The 18,822-nt window shown below is 40.0% G+C and overlaps 3 protein-coding genes across 5 annotated transcripts in view; 1 reads left to right on the top strand and 2 right to left on the bottom strand.

The window, feature by feature from the left end:
* The first annotated feature begins 1,054 nt into the window (after positions 1-1,054).
* On the top strand, positions 1,055-8,399 carry tram2 (translocation associated membrane protein 2). Its single transcript, XM_004568778.2, has 11 exons — positions 1,055-1,275; positions 3,119-3,182; positions 3,382-3,491; positions 4,464-4,580; positions 4,715-4,773; positions 5,743-5,827; positions 6,007-6,077; positions 6,497-6,601; positions 6,909-7,052; positions 7,378-7,535; positions 7,738-8,399. The coding sequence occupies exons 1-11, from the start codon at positions 1,156-1,158 to the stop codon at positions 7,812-7,814; spliced, it is 1,110 nt and encodes a 369-aa protein (XP_004568835.1). The 5' UTR covers positions 1,055-1,155; the 3' UTR covers positions 7,815-8,399.
* Positions 8,400-8,746: 347 nt separating this feature from the next.
* Positions 8,747-14,183, bottom strand: efhc1 (EF-hand domain (C-terminal) containing 1). The gene is made up of 10 exons (XM_004568779.3): positions 13,979-14,183; positions 12,044-12,265; positions 11,673-11,960; positions 11,418-11,567; positions 10,997-11,183; positions 10,479-10,705; positions 9,802-9,942; positions 9,331-9,544; positions 8,919-9,128; positions 8,747-8,831 (listed from the first exon to the last, which is right to left on the bottom strand). Exons 1-9 carry the CDS (start codon positions 14,042-14,044, stop codon positions 8,947-8,949), a joined length of 1,677 nt encoding a protein of 558 aa, XP_004568836.3. The 5' UTR covers positions 14,045-14,183; the 3' UTR covers positions 8,747-8,831; positions 8,919-8,946.
* Positions 14,184-14,238: 55 nt separating this feature from the next.
* eva1aa (eva-1 homolog A, regulator of programmed cell death a) overlaps positions 14,239-18,822 on the bottom strand; it is a 72,816-nt gene continuing 68,232 nt past the window's right edge. For all 3 annotated transcript variants that reach the window (XM_004568780.3, XM_076873945.1, XM_012923969.4), the window contains 2 exons: positions 18,103-18,285; positions 14,239-16,852 (listed from right to left, as the gene is read on the bottom strand). In XM_004568780.3, coding sequence (XP_004568837.1) covers positions 16,473-16,852; positions 18,103-18,285 — 563 coding nt within the window. In that variant the 3' untranslated portion in view covers positions 14,239-16,472. The remainder of the gene's footprint in view (positions 16,853-18,102; positions 18,286-18,822) is intronic.

Genomic DNA, 18,822 nt, shown 5'->3' with positions numbered 1-18,822 from the left:
AATCAATAGTTATTATTAATCTCTGGCTCCATTCCACAGCATGTCTTTCTTATAATTACAGGCACTTTACTTCACAATATAAAGTGCCTTGAGGCAACTGAACTGAACTGAATCGTAGATGGATCCGCTGAAGGGCCTGATTAATCTCTTAAGTCCTGTGTTGAATTCCACCCCACCTCTTAAGGGCATAACATTCAGATACACTTCATCTGCTGGAGATTCTTTTGTCCTGTATTTGTCCTCAGATTTATTTAAGAACATACTGCACATAAATCAAGATGTGCCAAAGCCAACACTAATAAGGCTTTGGGAATCATGTTGGTGCTGCAAAAATACAATTTTGTCCACTATGTTGTAGTTGCCTTTTTTTTTTTTTTTTTTTTTTTTAGATTTAAACTAAAGAAACTAAAGGAGCAAATTACGCAGGCTGCTAGTAACAAAGTCCCTAAAGATACAATTTAAACTAGGTTCTTTGCTTAGTTTTCTGTTATCTACATTCCTCTGAAAACAGTTTGATAATGAAAATGAGTGAAAAACTTTAAAGACCTTCAGAGAACACGGAAAAACTATTGCTCAAGAGTTGGGAGTTCGCCTTGTAATCGGAAGGTTGCCGATTCGAGCCCCGGCTTGGACAGTCTCGGTCGTTGTGTCCTTGGGCGAGACACTTCACCCGTTGCCTACTGGTGGTGGCGCCAGTGTCCGGCAGCCTCTGTCAGTGCGCCCCAGGGTGGCTGTGGCTACAATGTAGCTTGCCATCACCAGTGTGTGAATGGGTGGATGACTGGTTGTGTGAAGCGCTTTGGGGTACTTAGGGACTAGTAAAGCGCTATACAAATACAGGCCATTTACCATTTACCAAATGATGCAAGAAAATATGGCTCCTTGGAAGCAAAATACAAAGAAAACAGGGATAGCTCAAGACTTTTGCACAACATTTTATGCCAATTCTGCATGCAGCTGCAAAAGTGGTTATAATGAGTCTGACAAGGCAGACTGAATCTAACTTTGTGTAAATCGACCCAAAGAAGGTATTTATGGCTCTGGCCCTTTAAGACGACGCGCATGCGTACGTCGCCGAGAAAGTTAACTCACTGAACTTCGTAGTCAGAAAAATTCTGATTTTTAAAACAGAAGGGAAAAGTCCATTGTGTTGACATGGCATTTCGCCGAAGAAATAAGAGCTATCCTTTCTTCAGCCAGGAGTTCTTAATTCAAAACCATGCTGACATCGTATTCGGTTTGGTGATTTTCATTCTGATTGGACTGATGTTTGAGGTGAGATGAACTCACATTCCTTTTTTCCTTCTCTCGTCTCCCTCAGCTGTTTTAAGATGGCAAAGCCTGCGGCAAACTCTAAGCTCTAACTTGAAATCCCACTTAAAGCGATTCCCGCTTTGTAGAAACGGTTGCTCATAAGATTGCCTGTTAATTTAGCTGTTATCAGTTTCGCGGGTTTGTCGTTCGTGCTGTTTTTGTGTTTTAAATTTTACAAGTTTGAGGAAGGAAAAAAATGTTGCTCTGGTCGCAGTCAAAGTAACAATCTATGTGTTGCTCTTAAGGTAGGAGGAAACGGGTTAAAAAAAAGCAGCTGTGCACAAACTACAGCGTTTTCGTATTATTGCTTTACATGTTGAAAGTTTCCTTTTGTCTTGTCTTTAAGTTTCTAGAATCTGGGTAAAACCTAAACACTTGACTTGGGTAGCAAAGCTACATGACCGTTTAATCGCATGACAGTGTCTTTCACAGCAAAAACTCTTTGCAAGCAATTGTTTTTGCAATTGTCAGTTACCAGACATTTCTAAAATAAAATGGGTGTTAAAGCCTTTCCTGTATTCAAATTAAAAGCAACGACTTTCCTTCCTATGAGTTCCAACAAATTTCCGCTGCCAGCCGTTTTATTTTGAAAGTCGTGAACGGAAGCTGTCTGACTATTTGTCAGTGTCTTGACGCCACTAGTTAACTGCCACGTCTCAATATTTGCTGCTGTGACCCGGGGGGGTCAGCTGCTCTTAACACGCTTTGACCTGAAGGGATTTCACCGCTGACCTTTAGTGAAATAATTAAATAGATTATTCGTGTAGTAGTTCTTCCTTCTGCGTGAGCACAAACACTCCCAGGCAGCCACCGCCTGGACATTTAGTAAAGTTTCAAAACGGAACCCTGGCTGTGATTACACAGCTGATCGAAGAGGAAGGGGAAAAAAAATAGGGGATTTCCTTTATTTTTTTCATTACTGGAAAAAAAGAGAACGAGAGTGCTCTACATGTAGTCAGTTATGTTAAATTTTGATGACATGTCACCAGTAGCCTCCATCCACAGGGAATAACTGGCGACTTGTTTCACTGTGGCGCCCAAACTGGTATCAGGGGACCAACAAGGTCTCTTGGGGTGAGGGGTAGGAGGGGGGCTGTGGTTTGATTTTTTTTCACTTTGCTTAATCATATGTGTTAAGGTCAGAATTAGGGTTAGGGTTAGGGTTAGGGGTTAGTGACAGGAATAATCAAAAGTATTTGCTGTATGCATGTTGAAATCTGGATCATCTGAATATAACAATCGGATCCTGGATCACACTCAGCAACCTGTAACAGGTGCTTGCAGGCAGGTATGGCTTTGTTTTGAAATAAGGTTTATACTGGGTTAAAACAAAAACCTCTGCCATTCTATTTTTTTAATTATTTTTTTTTTTAGAAGGACATCTTAGAAATCAGTTCTCATGAGGAAGTTATGACACCAGATGTGTGACTGTGTGACAGCTCTGCTATACTGATAAGGCTATTTCCTTAATCTCACACACCCACTTGCTAGCTATATATATATATATATATATATATATATATATATATATATATATATATATATATATATATATATATATATATAGCAAGTTTATTGACTATATGTTAAACTGATATGGCTATTGTACTTCAGTAAATGACAACCCGATTAAGAAAAAAAGGTGTTACAACACTGCAAGGGGATGTGAGTGGGGGTTGTCAAAAATCCTTTATGAAGGAAAGACTGACTTGTGTTTGCTCTACTTGGAAGCCCACATTCTTGAGGTTGCACTCAGGCAGGTTCGCTGAACTATGCTGCTGCTGACGTCTCGTCTAATTTCCAGGCAACAGCAAAGACGGCCATACTGTTCATTCAGCCTCAGTACAACGTCACCACGTTGTCGTCAGGTACGAAGAGCCAGATTTTGATTACGTGCTTACTTTCATTCAGCCTCTATTAACCTTTGACTCATGGAGTTTCACTTCTTCCGTACCTTTTCCTCTGCGTCACGGTATTATTGAAGCTGGATGTTCTTCCAGGATGTTTAACACACCCCTGATAAATAACATCCTATGTGTGTTTCATATCTCCTGTGTGTGTTTTTAGAGGGAGAGGTGACGTTGTACCATTACGGATGGAAGGACTGTGCCACCATCCTGTTCTATTTCTTCATCGCCATCATCCTCCACGCAGTAGTGCAGGAATATCTTCTGGATGTAAGCATCTTTTTACTGTTTTACAATGCCTCAGCTTTTTGGTGTGTTTCTTTTGTCTGAAACATATGCTGATTATTTCCAGCAGACAGATTTAAAAAAGATTAAAAAATGAGTAGGTAATTAAAATGAGGGAAAATGTTTTTGTTCTGGGTATGTAAATTCTTAATAATTTAGTAGAAAGGTTTTTGGAAAGGAAGCGCCATAAGGTACCCATTGCCACAAAAGCACTGCCCCAATAAAACCCACATAAAGATTCATTAACCACTATATACACATTCTACTCATTGGTTAAATGAAGGAGAACACTACAGGTTATGACCAGGTTGTACCAAGTTACATAAATCTTTCCAAGACCATAAAGAAGCTTTAAAATAATCAGAATATTACTGTTTTCAGTGTAGTCATCCAGGCTTTGAACTGATTAGCTTAAAAAACCCCTTCAGTGCACAGTATTAGCCTCTTTACTGTTTCAAAAACATGATATTATAATGAGGAAGATGCGTGCCATATACTGAAACCAGGATATGTGCTGTTTCATCTCATGGTGTTTGCATCCAAATGCTCTCATTGTGTCAGTTTAAAAGAAACCACATGAAAAAAAAAAAAACCCACACATGCCAGTTATGAATATTTTAAACAAAAGAGCTTAAACAGATTGATGTGGGGGGATGGCGGGAGAGCCAGGTTAGTATTTGGTCATTGTTTAGAAATAGGCCAGCGAAAAGGATCGGGTGTTATTTTCGCAACATCACCACGGTTTCCAGCGTGTCTTGAAAGGAATACTTCTTCAGGCAAGTGTTTAAAGTAGCAGCCATAAATAGCTTCTGTCATTTTTTTTTTTTTTTTTTGTCCTCCTTACGGTAATCCTGTAACACTTCCTTGTGCATGACAAACGCCAGAGTCAACATGCCACCCGTTATTGCCGGGATCTAACCTCATTCACGCGTCCTGTTGTTATGGTTCATGTTGCAGAAAGTGAACAGACGTCTTCACCTCTCCAAGAGCAAGAACACCAAGTTTAATGAGTCGGGTCAACTTTGCGTGTTTCACTTGGTGTCTAGTGTGTGGAGTTTCTACATCCTCATTACAGTGAGTGAGACTGCATTCAAGCGACAACTTCCTAGTGAAGGAAATGCCGCACATATTCTTAAAACAGGCGCTCACACGCGCACATTAATAGATAATAGTATTAATAGTATAAGTGTTCTAATTTCTTCACACAGGAAGGATATCTCCTGCATCCCAGCACCCTTTGGGAGAACTATCCTCATGTACATCTCAGGTATATATATTTATATATATTAATTTAACCATAAAACACTAACTGTAGCTAACAAATGTCATGTTTATTAGGAGTGAGACACAATACCAATACAGCAATCTATCATAACCTTTCCTCTTCTGATACTCTTATCTTGATGCTGCTGCCAGATTTTGATTATTTTGGGGTTTGGTTTTTGGCCTGGGTGTGGACCTGAGTGCAAATGATCTTCAGATGGTTAAGGCAAATTGACAGAATGAGTTTGTGCATCACGTTATATTTAATTTTGGCTGTTAAATAAATAAAGTGTATTAAAGCTATTTAATCTAAGCCCACTTAATATTTCAAATTATTTTGAAACTCTGATTCTCCAACCAGTTTTACTTGGTGGAGTCTCTGCTGCCTGACTTTTTGTGGTGGCATTTATCAAAATAACCAGGGAGAATAAGAATAAGAGGTTATTAGCTATAATCATTATTAAAATATGATAATGGTAGTATACAAATGTGTACTGTAAACCAACGCATACAGATCAGTATTTAAGGTTTGACTCTCAACATCCAGTGGAACACAAACTGGGTGTCATCAGGACGCTACAACACAGAGTGAACACCATGCCCACAGATACAGTGGCCAGGAAAACAGAAGAACATATCAAGAAGGCCCTGAGTTTATGTGGTTATCACAGCTGGACGTTTTTCAAAGATGGGAAGGCACCTAGTAAAAAGCTCCAGGAGAGAAAGAGCATTATGCATTTGTGCAAAGTAGGAGCCTTTTAGGGTTTCTTTTTCAGAAGTGGGGATCATCAATTTTGCTGCAGAAACACGATAAGTTGGCTGTCTACAAGCTTGTTGTTTTTTTTGTTTTGTTTTTTTGACCATAGTCCTAATTATATAATAAAACTAAGACGAAACAATCAGTGAGGCAGGATGTAGATTATGTGCTTCTCCCTCTGTCTTACCCATGCCTGTCTGTGTGTGTCTGGTCCAGGTTTCAGGTGAAGTTTTTCTACCTCACTCAGCTTGCCTACTGGCTCCATGCCTTGCCAGAGCTCTACTTCCAGAAAGTCCGCAAGGTCAGTTGGAGAGTCCTTGAAACTGGAGGAGTTCTAAAGTGTGATTAGATAAGCTCTGTTTATACTTGGGCTCATGTATATTCTGCATGTGCATTAGACAAAGTTGGAAAAGGACGGAGAGGTGGAGAAAGGTGTCAAGCTTTAAAATCATTTGCAAATAAAGGCTGTTTGTTTTCCAGGAGGAGATTTCTCGCCAGCTCCAGTACATCTGCCTGTATTTGCTCCACATCTCTGCAGCCTATTTGTTAAAGTAAGAATCCCTTTGAAGTTGGCCAGTAAAATCCAAAGGTGTGAGTAGAGAAGACTCACTAAATGCTTGGTATTTGAGTCATTTCGAGGTCTTTTAAATTCTTTGCAGCAGCAATTTTCACTCTGCTGCTCAACTTAGAGTTTCTTTTGTCAGCAGGGATGAAAGGGAGATACGTGGCACTCAAAGAACCTTGATTTGAAATCTGTGAGGGAAAAACATAAAGATTTTTAGATATTTCAGGGTTAAGTCAGATCAAACTGTACTGGTGATTCAGTTATTTTAGATAATGGCTCAAAATAAGTGTCCAGCTGCACTTCACGGTGACTCCCGAGTTGCAAGTTGCAAGATGCTCGGGCTGCTTAGATGATTTCCTTTTATCACCTAATCTCTCGACTTTGTGTCTCCTCTTTCCTGCCTAGTTTAAGTCGTGTGGGTCTGGTACTCCTCTTCCTGCAGTACGTGTCAGAGTTGGGCTTCCACATCGCCAGACTCCTGTATTTCACTGATGAGAACCACCAGAAAATGTAAGCTATCTTACCTGCGAAGAGGCTTCAGCAGGTTTTACTTGATAAAGGAATGAGATAGAAGTAGATCAAGCCCAACAGTGCGACCTTTTAAAAATAAACTTCAGTGTTTTTGTTCGTAAGCAACAGCATCATGTGTTTTCAGCGTTGTTCACCTTTTGACTCGGATAGTTTTACAGTACACAATAATATTACAGTGTTCTTATGATAACCACTACCTTGAACTGATCATCTCAGCAGCTTTTTTTTTTTTTTCCTTTTCCTTTTCCTTTCTCTGGGCCCAACCTCGCTGTGTGTCCTCCCCCAGGTTTGATCTGTGGGCGGTCAGCTTCGTGTTTACGCGGATGTCTACGCTGACCCTGATGTTCCTGGCAGTGGGGTTTGGTTTGGCTCGTTCTGAGTATCAGGGGCTGGACCTGGAGATGGGGAACTTCAACACTGTGTTGATAAGGTGAGTTATATTGAGAGAGGGAAAAAAAGAGCAATGTCCAACATCTGTGGATAATGATTTATTTTCTGGTACTGTAAGAACTGTTTAGAGCTACAGAAACAACATAAAAGTATAATTACATTGTGCCCTTCTAGTGTTCAGTTTTGTATTGTTTTGCATCATTCATTTTGAGGAGGATGTATAGGAGCCAGGAAGGAATTTAGATATTTTATTTAGGCTATTAAAAATATCATACATTAGCATCATATGTTTTAACATTTTGCAACACAATTGCCCATTTTTACGAGCACACGTTTGTTTTTGTTCTTTCCTTTGGCCCTTTCAGGATGACCGTTCTACTGTTGGTATGTTTAACTCAATCGTGGCTACTCTGGAAGTTTATTCGCTTCCAGCTGAGGCGCTGGAGGGAGTTCAGACACGAGCAGGCTGTTCGCAAGAAGTCTGCTGCAAAACAACCCCTAAGGCCACTAAAAAGAGATTCACGTGAGTTTAAACACCTGCTCTGCTGGCTTTCATATTTCACGTGCATTACCTGTTAAATACTTGCAAAAGAAAAAGGAAATGAGACTTAACATTTGTCTCTTCTCTGCTGTCATTTCTGCTTTCTTTATTTATCTTAATCACACCGATTCTTACATGTGCTGCATTAACAGAGGTACTGATTTCTCCCTTCTCTGCCTGGCAGTTGGTCACCATGAAAATGGAGTTCTTAAAGCTGAGAACGGAGCCTCTCCTCGGACAAAGAAACTCAAATCACCTTAAGATAACAAACTGACTGGCCTAAACAGGAGACCTTAGCCCTGGCCAAGGCTTCTCATCAGCACCGCAGCGAAGCTGATAGCCACTGGTCATCAAGCTTCTGGATGTGTATTTCCTGAGATGCCACGGGGACTCAGTCGCTACAGACTTAGGCTTGAATGCTGGAAAATGAAATCCAAGGAAACCCCTTGAGCCCCAACAGACATTTTCTCTTCTCATCATATCAGTATTTTTTTTTATTTTATTTTTTTTATATACATCCACAAAGCCTGTGATCCCACCCTGAAGCACACCATTGAATGCAGAGGGAATTCAAAAGTAAAGTGAATGCAGTGTGTGGCACATTTTAATGTGTATGTCCATGCTGAACGTGTTGATTAGTCCTCATACACAAGTACTGTATTGGTTGTAGCATTGTGAGATATTGCAGCTCTTGCCATTGAGCCGGCTTTGCTTGTTTTCTATTCTGGTCCGCTGGAGCAGAAAAGCGTTACTGATGATAAAGTATGATATGAGCTTACTGTCGAAATCATGCAACTGTCACTGGTCACTTAACAAATATGCATTAAATATGTATGTTGGATATTACCGCATGCTATTTCATGTTTTCTTTTTTTTTTTTTTAAATTTCTTTATTAAATAATGAGATTTTTTCTGATATAAGTTTTGCATCTGAGGTCTTTTCAGCTGGTTTACATTTTATGCACCACATGTGTTTAAAACAAAACTACAAAAAAAAAAAAAAAGAATAATCACTTGTTGGAATTTATGGTGTGTGAATGGACAAATTTGAAGTCTCCTCATTAGAGACGCCATAAGGTTCATTTTAAAGCAACAACAAAAGATCGCTGTATTTATCATTTGTCTCACTGTAAGGTATCACTTGAAAGGTGTCATGTTGATTGTTTAATTGTCAAGGAAATTTTAGTAAAGGCTTTGATTTACAGTAGATTTATTGCAGAAGAAGAACTCTGAAATAAGGAATGTCTTCACATCAAAGAAACGGCTCTGTTGCTTCACCTGCCAATGAGAAAGGAGGGGGGGGGGGTTGGCAATTAAGATGAGCATGAACTAATTAGCATTTATTTTTTCCAAAGAGATACCTACCTGCACAAAGGTATCATTGACAAATAATTTAGTCTAAATGGCTGGTATAGTCTTTCCCATCTTGGTCAGGTGGCTGGGTAGTTAGAATTTCCACACCCAGCTTCTGCCGCAAAGAATCCAGCGTCTTGGAAGGGATGTCACTCCAGTTAGACTCCAAGTATTTGAGCACATAGTGGTCGGCATCAGTCAACACAAAGCGGTGACCAAAAACTGAAAGCGGGCAAAGGTAAATTTTATAATCTTGATATTATACTAAAGATAACATTTAAAATGTCATAACTGAGAAATGTTACTGTATAAAAAAGGAATATATAATCATTTTCAATTTAAGTCAGAAACACGCTTAAAAGAAGTTGGGATAGTGGCATGTTTGTTTTCCCAGTCCTGATTAACATAGGATTTCAGCTGTTACCTTCCACAGTGGCCCCGATAGCGAAGTCTGCAGGTGAGTAGTACGCAGGTTTGTCTACAGTAGAGCCTGGCTTGGGAACACGAGACTTTTCCAGAAATTTTCCACCAATGACACCAGAGTTGCGTGTGGTCTTTTCAAAAATGCTGATCATGTCATTGGACAGGAAGTAGGACAGGATGAAACGGCGGTCTTCATCTTCAGGATTCTGGGAGTCCTGGAATGCAACATAGGTGGGCTTAACCAAGGTGTAAAAATAAAAAATAGCTTTTTGCATAATCACCCCTTTTTTAACTAAATTTTTACTGAGGAGTAAAAATGTCTCTAATCAGTGTTTCTGAGCAAACCCTGTCCATTGCAGAATGAGGAGCAAGGTTGGGCTTTTTTAATCTCATTAGAATGGTCTACTTTTGGTAACTTTCAGTGATTCAGTTCTTTTGAACTGCTACAAATGCTCTGCTAAATGTTGCTCACCAGTCTGGCACTGTAGCGCAACACTTTATGGTCGTTCTCTAGCATCTTTACCACGTTCACTTTGGGAGGCTCGGGAATCAGACGCAAACAATTCTGAAGAGAATCCTCAAGTGAACCAAAACCATTGTAGGGAGGAACTATCTGTAAGGATGGACAGCATGGAGAAAGAGAGAAGGAAATAGACACAAATGTACAAAAACATATACACTTCTGCTGCTGTAGTCCATCTGCTTAACTGAGCTACTATTGCCTTCCTATCACTTTGAATTGGTCTGGCTTAAAGCGGTTTAAAGCATGCCTCCTCAGTGATACAGTCTAGCTCTGACAGCATGGCTGGAATTGCTTTTTACCTTCTGAATCTGTCTGTGTGTATGCAATCATGGCAAAATTAGGTCCTTGAGACACTTACTATAGCAGAAACTACCTCAAAGGTAGTTTTTAGAGCTTTATCGGGTGTTTATATGACTATCTGCAGACAGATTCTGTCAGTATGATGCGTCATCACTGTATAAGATGTGTGTGTATCGCTGACATTATAATGAACGTCAAATTCACAGATGGATGTAGTTTATAATTGTTTTGTCTGGTGTAATCCCATTCCAAGATGGGCTTCAGTTTAAATTAAAATTGTTCCAACATAAAAAACAAAAATAGGTTAAATATACAGTTCAATTTACCTTCTTCCAGTCTTGAGGCATATCAACCTTCTTTGGTATCTCTATGGACTTCATCTCCATTTCCGGGTGGTTCTTCTGGTAATATTCTTTAGTGAAGCCATCACAGTCATAAAGCAGGAAGTTGCGCCCCAGTAGTTTCATCCTTTGACCCACCTGGAAGTCTTTTGGGGAGTAATACTCATCCACCTCTTGCTTTGAGACCTCCATCACTGCGCTGGGGAAGTTCTCTACAAATAAACAAGAGTACAACAATGTCAAAATTAAATATACAAAATATTATCACAGTCTCTGTGTATTTTTGATGTATCTAGAAAACCGAGTACTTTGTAGAAGCCAGTGTAATTAATCTTTTTACATAACATGTCATCATTTTTGTCATCATTGCATAAAGTCGTTTATGTCATACATAAAGTAGGCAAGAAAAAAAACATAACTGATGACATAACTCGCTTTACTGCACTGTATCAAATCAAATCGGTTAAATGCACATTTAACCAACACACAGTACTGCATCAAACCTGATTTGATCTTTTTGGGTAGTCTCTGCCTCCGCATCAGGATGGGGAAGGGATCCAGGCCGCTGTTCGGTTGGTGGACCTCTGCGACCTCCACTGTATCATCCACCAGGTAATAGTGAATGGTAACAGGCCTGGACTCCCCATACAGAGAGTCAGCATCATCCCACAGAGTGAAGAAGCGTAACACCTAACCAAAAAAGTGTAGAAGAATGAAACTACAAATACAGGCATGCCTCTATTATATCTGCCATTTATTTTATGGCAGGGATACCCCATGAAGGAATTTAATTTCTAGCACTTATTAGAACTCTAACACAAATCAAGATCGGTGGATTCAAACCTTGGACGTTGCTGTGATGTGACAGTGCTAAATGTGATAAATGTTACACAGTCAGCTTGTAAAGGACTGAATTTCATTCACCTTGCGGTCCATGTTGAGAAACTTGTGCAAATTATCAAATGTGGAAGGTGTAGTGTGACACGGTGGAGGGTTTTCACGACGGATGATGTAAGGATCCACTGGCATTGGCTCAGGGTCATTTACAATCATGCCTTCACTTTCCATGAATTCCTGTATGAAGAATGAGAGATCAGAACACACAGGAAGTGTATTTATAACAGCAGACTTCTAATGCATAGTTTCATTTCCACAGCATTCAAACACATAAGGTTGTACCTTAGTAAAGGTATCACACTGGGTGATGCGGTATTTGACCCCATACACGTCCAGGTCCATACCAAGGTTGAGATCTTTCCAATGGTAATGCTCTCCACGTTCATTCTTGGGCAACTGGTGGCGTTTGATCCGCTTTCCCTGTGGTATCCCAGAGTTCTCTACTGTGGGCTCGATGATGCAAATGCTGTCATCCTCTAGGTAATAGTAAATTACCACAGGGCGCACACGGTACTGCTCTTCAGGAGAATACAAGATAGCCTCCATAAAATATCCATAGTAGCGCAGCGCCTGCAAGACAGGTGGTAGTGATAAATAACAGATGAGGAATCTTTATGTTTTTATGAGTTTTACAACTATAGGTGTTACCAGACCTTCTTGTCAAGGGCCACATGAGCAGGGATGAAGTCTTCATGTACTCTTTTACCAAAGGCGCAATAAGTAAGGTCAGGTGTCTCGAAGGCTAACTCACTAATCTCTTGTTGAGTGAGCTGCTCTGATAAAAGAGGGTCGTTGCCAATGCCCACAGTGGGACGTCGGGGCAGAGCATAGCCATTCCTATAGCTCAGAGTTTGGGGTCGATGGAAGGCTGACTTCTGCAAACACAGAGGAAGAAATAAATTAGCTCAGGTAAATACAGACAGAAACGTAATTACATGAAGCACTTATCACTAATTGATGCAGTTTACACTTAAATACCAATATGGGAGTGTTCTGTCCAATGTTACAGTAGTCTGTGCAAGTCTTGAGCCACCCATTGTGTATATTTTGTTCCAAGTAGCCAATAATTCTCCAGGCTTTCTTAAGGTCTTTTCACATTGTTCTTTTGGCTGCTTTTTCAAGGATTTTAATTCAAGTCCTTGTTCCTGACCATTTTTAGAGGAATTCTTTAATTGTTAACCCACTTGACATTGACCTATGAATGACTGAAGCATTAAAAAAGACACCTACTTCAAGCAATGACCTTGTGTTGTCTACACATAGCAGAAAACTGTACAACATACCGATCTAAAAATATATCTCTAGTTATCTTACTAGTATACCGTCACAAAAACACATCATCTGTTCCCATAATACAGTAACACAGTTTATTAGGCACCCATGAGTAAATCGCAGTGGAGGTCTGTCGTGGTTAGGGGCTGAATTTCAGACAGCGGTGTCAAAATTAATTGAATTATGAACCGATTTCGATCAATCATGTCAATCCATAAAATTGCCGAAATCTTTTTTTTCTTTTTGCCAAAACACACTTCCAATGCGGTGAAGGCATAACTGGATAGAAAAACACACAAGGTAGCACAATCTGTGATAGACTGGCCTCCCCAGAGTCCAGACCTAAGTGTTCTGATAATTTTTTAAATGGCATTTTTCTATTCCCTACAATCCAACATCATCCACCCAAGTGCTTTCTATAAACCAATCACTCACATTGGAGAGCTACTTGGGGTTAGTATCTTACCCAAGGATATTTGGCCATACTTGTAGCCGGGGATCAAACCACTAACTGTCCAATTAGTAGATGACTTGCACTACCTCCTGAGCTACCACCCCTGTTAATGTAACAAAAGGCAGCTAGAATCCAAAGAAGATTTTTAAATGTCGTCCAAGAGGCCTGGGGAACTATTCACGAAGACTACTTAAAGAAATGACAAGCATTGTTGCCTAAGAGTTCTGTTTGTGTTGAAGAATAAAGGTGCTCAGACCAAATATTGACTTTCAAGGTGATTAGAATTGTACAAACTCTGTTTTTGCCTTCAGTACTGTATTCCCATGTATGTTTGCACGTGTTCCAATACATTCTTGCACCCATTTTTCATTTCCGAGGGGTGGCTCAAGACTACTGAACAGTACTGTAGATCAAGTATGCCTGTAGGAAAACAAAATAACAATAACATCCCTAAAGTAAAGCAAGAATAAATAAATAAATACAGATAAATTCTCTCTGTGTTAACTGTCAACAGTGAATTTGTTAATTTTATAAAAAAATAATAATTATGTGTTATTATGATTCAAAGCATTGCTGTTCATTTTTATTAGGGCTTGGTAAAATAAAATAACTTTATCAAAGACTCTTTAGAGAACATTTAGAGATGTTTTAAAGGTCACTCGAGAGCTGGCTAGTACCTTAGCAACACAACCTAACAAGTGGAGGAATGTAAGAAGACACCTGCATTATTAAAAAAATAATCGACAAATACCCCCCCCCCCCCCCCCCCCTTCAAAAAAAAAAAAAAATTTAAAATTCTGTCAATCGTTAATGTTTCAAACTACTAAGCAAACCCTATAGTTTTGTTTAATCATATTCTTACCGTCACATCTCGAAATGTATATCCCGGTAAAAATGGTAGTCCGTGGCTGTTCCCGGTATAAGACATTTCCAGTCTTGATATTTTTTATTTTTTTTAAAAAGATTTCCTCCTCTGCACAAGATGTTAGCAGTGGGAATTGTGTAATTTGTGGATTTAACAGCCGTTTTCGTTGGTGTGTAAAATTGCACGAGAGCTCTCACGGTGGTAAGTTTATAGTATCCATGGTAACGACAGGAGCGTCTCAGTGGAAACAAAGCAAATATTTCCTAAAACAGATTTAATTTCGCGGTAAAAACCCCATGGAAATACTGAAATTCACAGCGGCAAACACAAACACAAAGGAATAAACACGGCAAACATAAAATACAATATAATAACATGATATTAAGTTGTTATAGTTTCTATTTTTTTAATTTGCATTTTTATTTTAAGTATTTTTTTATGTTATATCCAATAAAACAATGCATTTATCTATATAGTTGTGCTGACTTTGTATAGCTAGCCAAAGTGATTTGCAGTCATAACTTCACTCCTTATGTGCTGCATTAAAACACACTGTAGAGATCTATCTTCATCACAGGGTGGCGCTCAATAACAAATCTTACAGATCCAGTGAGCCGCTGGCTCACAAGTTCTCCTTCATGCTGTCTATGACCTCCTTGTGTAAATCCGTATTATGTATGAACTCACTGTATTCTCAGTACTGGAATTGGGCTAAAGCGTCTTCTTTCTCCTGACACTCACAATATAGTCTTAAATTCAAAAATATAGGTCAGTGTACACAGTTGCAGCGTGTTTTTTTCAGAAGAAAGTGCAGAAGGAAAAAAAAAAAGACATGTTATTTTTTTTTAACACAGTTTATTCCAAGCACAGGAGTCATATTTTGGTCTCTCACATCACCAGTTATTGGCACATTTTAATCCCATTCAAAATTAAACACAACAAATATCCTTGTTAGAAAACAAACAAAAAAACAGGAGAAGTGCAGGGTGTACTGTATGTATGGTGGAGGGAGTGTTGTGAAAATGACCTTAATATGTCCTGTTTACTCTTTAATTACGCTCACAAAAATACCAAACTGATTTATGAAAACTAACTCTACGCTTGAAGTCAGGGAAGCACGAGCAGAACTGGACTGACAACTGGTTATAAGATTAAAGTGGCGACATAATTCGCCACTTTCTGCAGCGCTGGTTTCCACGGGCATCTGTTTAGCATCTTTGAAATGAATACACAGATGGCGCAAGACCTGAAATTCACACATCTGTCACGAGACAAGACCATAAAAATATTTTGTAGCAAAGTCACTGATAGAAATTGGCACTTACTGGTAATGCACATTTACATCTGGGGAGAAGTGCAATGTTTAACAGACACATTCAGCTTTTACACATGGTCCACCTCAGCAAAGGGAATATGCATACAACGAAATGAATGTATGATTTCCAATCAATAAATAATTTGACCAGTTACAGAGAGACTCATCAGCTTCATTTCTGACAAAGAGATGTAACAGTTGGAAAAGGCACTGCACTGTGAGTTAAACATACTGTATCAAAAATAAGGTTTAAAAATCACTAAAACCTCTTTGAGGCTCTTTATATGATTTTTCTAGTTCTTCTCTTTAAATGCTGGCACAGCGGTTTAAATGGGCCGATCCCCTTCTTAATAGCCAAAAAACAACCAAAACAAACATCAACCAAACACAGAAACACTAGGATTGCATCCCTGAGGTGCTAGACCAGACAACCTTCGCCAAGTATAAAAATATCTCATAATAAACCATACTTGACAACAAAAATACGCAACATTAATAAACTATTAAATATTTTAAAATATATTTCAGAAGGGCTGAGATGAATTCCCACAAAAATATTTTTTGGTTTTATAAAGCTCAAAAGGCAGCATGGTTATTCACTGTGGAAAGATTATCTTACATTGTCAAGTGCACTTGCTTTATGCTACCCCTCTGCTAAAGTTCACACTTGAATACTGGAGGGTACAGAGCATAAAGCTGTAAGTGTCACAGTCTCTTCCAGCTGCCTGGGGTTCTGTATAAACAGACCTGTCTGAGGCCTTGGTCCTTCAGTCACCATGTAGTCTCTGCAGGCCTATGTATGTCTAAGGCAGCTAACCCATAAATCCCCACTTCAAAAAGGCCTGCGGAGGTCATGGGCAAGGCAGTGCAGCCTTTCACCTATTGCTTCCTCCAGCCAAGAGGTAAGCTTACCATACAGAAAGGGAGCTTATTGTTTTACTCAAAAGGGGAATAGCTTATGATACCCAGAGGAATATGCAAATCAGCAGAGAAGGAGGACTTTCTTTAAAAGTCTGCAGTACCTTCCACTTTTCTCATCAGTAAGAGTCCAGCTGCTTTTGCATTCATGCTTATAAAGCTTCATCGAGGCCTTGTCCCTTTCCACTCCAACCCAAGTGTGTTCTAAATTTTTGTTTGAGTCAAGTAAGCCGCCTATCAATCATCCCTCTGCAGTCCTCAGTAATACCGATTGAGGCTCCGTGTCCCTGGGATGTCCGGCTGTCCGTTCATCCAGATCTCCCGGATGATTCGCTCCCTTTCCTCAAGCCTCTGCGCTCTTTCCAGCTCCTCCGCCGACGTGAACACGTTCATGTTGAGCGTACGCTCAAAGCGCCGGTGTCTCCGCGCCGACAGATCTGAGGTGGTGTCCCAGTCTGAGTCCGAGTCGCTGGAATCGGAGGATGAGTCGGGAGGACGCGGTCGTTTCTTGGCGGGAGGCCGCTGGCGGGGCTGGCAGTCGGTGCGACAGGAGATCTGTACTACCAGGGCGAAGAGGGTGAGGAAGAGGCCCAAACACACACCACAGACAAAGAATAGTGCAGCCCTCTCTGGGTGATCTGTTGTACAAGAGAAATTGGAAATTGTTAGTTGACTTTATGAGGAAAATGTGTCGAACACTAAGCTGAGTCTTTCTCACTGGGTTTCTTATTTTTTCCTGACCTGTTTAGTCAGATGCATTTCACTCAGTGTAATGAACATTGTCTGCACAGCAAGTGTTCACGTGGCTTGGTTTAGTTAAGATGTCTTACAGATTCTGCTACTCCTGGTTTTCATCTTCAGCAGATGTCACAGCTCTGATGGGGTCTGTGTTTCCCCACTGAAAAAACCAAAGTGACTCTAGCTCCATTAGTACGAGACGAGAACGGCTCTCCCTTTTCAATGAATGAATGCCATTTTCAGCTTTGAATCCTTCATGTCTTCCTTGCATTTTGCATGCAGGTACTTTGCATTTGCATTTTGAATGCATCCAGCTCAACTGCAGACACTTCTGTTTATATTATTGTTCATTAATATAATCAATTTCATTTCTCTTTTACCATTAAGACGTTGAGAATTTTTCTTGAAATCCTAACATGCAACCTTTTTTGCATTCTGAGGAAACCTTTAGAGAAAGCTAAAAGCTAAGTGATCTAAGTAACCACCTGAGCTCATGTTCACTGCATGCCTTGTGTATTTATCTGACCTTCTGTGCTGCACATTTCACTATGTATAAACTGTTTATAGCAGGAAACAGGCAAACTATTTCAGTGACTGTTTTAGCAGCTGCTTAGAGCTGGTGACCCACACTGTGTAATGTATAGAGACATTATCGCTGCTTACATCCTCTGGCCCACATTTACCCACCTATTAGTGAGAAGAAATGGGAAACGGGGATTTTACACACATCAATCCATGCAGTGCAATCCCGTGGTCACTAATCTCATGGGCCAAGAAGCAACCAGGAGCTGATAATGCTCTTGAACACAGAGATCCAGCCTTATTGTTTGCTAACAGAGCAACAAGAATCCCTGCGGTGGAACTGTATCTCTTTCCCAAAGAGATCAAGTTTCTTTCGTCCGCCCCTTTATTTCCCGAGGGGCCGCCACAGCGGTTGGATCTGCATATTTCGATTCGGCACAGATTTTACGCCGGATACCCTTCCTGGTGCACCCCTCCCATTTATCCAGGCTGCAAGGTGAATGCATTAACCTTTACACTGTGTGGCTACTCCCTAAGCAGATGCAGTTAAGATCTCTAAAAGTCTAACTGCCAGAGATTACGCTACACATGTGATGTTACAGTAGATTTCAGAACAATGTTACCCGACCTGATATGTAAGTGTAGGCTGCCAATGCGTTACTAATGAGGGCCATGTTGCCACTCGATGTTGAGTTGATGATGGGATTCATGTCCGGGGGACGCAATGGACTTTCTTCTCTTTCTTCTCCTCCTTTTCCGTTTTCAAAAGACTTTTCCTCGTCGGCGTTGGTCTCCCTGGGTTTCTTCCTTTCTGGAAAAAAATGTAAATTAACAGGACATGAGTACACAATGAGTAGTTTACAGCAGCTACATGTACAGTTACATTATGATGGTGATGCTTTTACAGTAAATCCAGAATCTGCTGTTGCTGATTCATTGTAATGACATCAGTCTCAGTCGCCTACAGTCTCACAGTGGTTTGGGGGAGATTTTATCGCATAAATTTTCTAAAAAGATGCGTCACGCATAAGACACACATACACGCACACACGTACACATTCACAGGGAGCTTTGTGATTCAGAAGATAACACGACATCCTTTTCTGTAATTCATTCTGACTCAGGTCATTAAGAAACAGAGAACCACATGGAAAAGTTTGTACTCTGGAGACATTTCAAAAGCTTCCCAAAATCTTAGAAAAAATGTTTCTATTTATAGATGGGAACGACTACTTCCTGCTCTAGATTTTTCTTTTTTTTTTTTTACTTCTTTCAGTGTTTACCAGCTGGGTTTTGTTGTGCACTCACTGCAAAGAGAGTGTGTGAAAGAGAGAGAAAACAGGAGCAC

This window comes from Maylandia zebra, linkage group LG15, assembly GCF_041146795.1.
Source record: "Maylandia zebra isolate NMK-2024a linkage group LG15, Mzebra_GT3a, whole genome shotgun sequence".
Lineage (NCBI taxonomy): Eukaryota > Metazoa > Chordata > Actinopteri > Cichliformes > Cichlidae > Maylandia > Maylandia zebra.
Note: the sequence above shows the minus strand (reverse complement) of the source record. Positions and strands in the feature narration are given on the sequence as shown.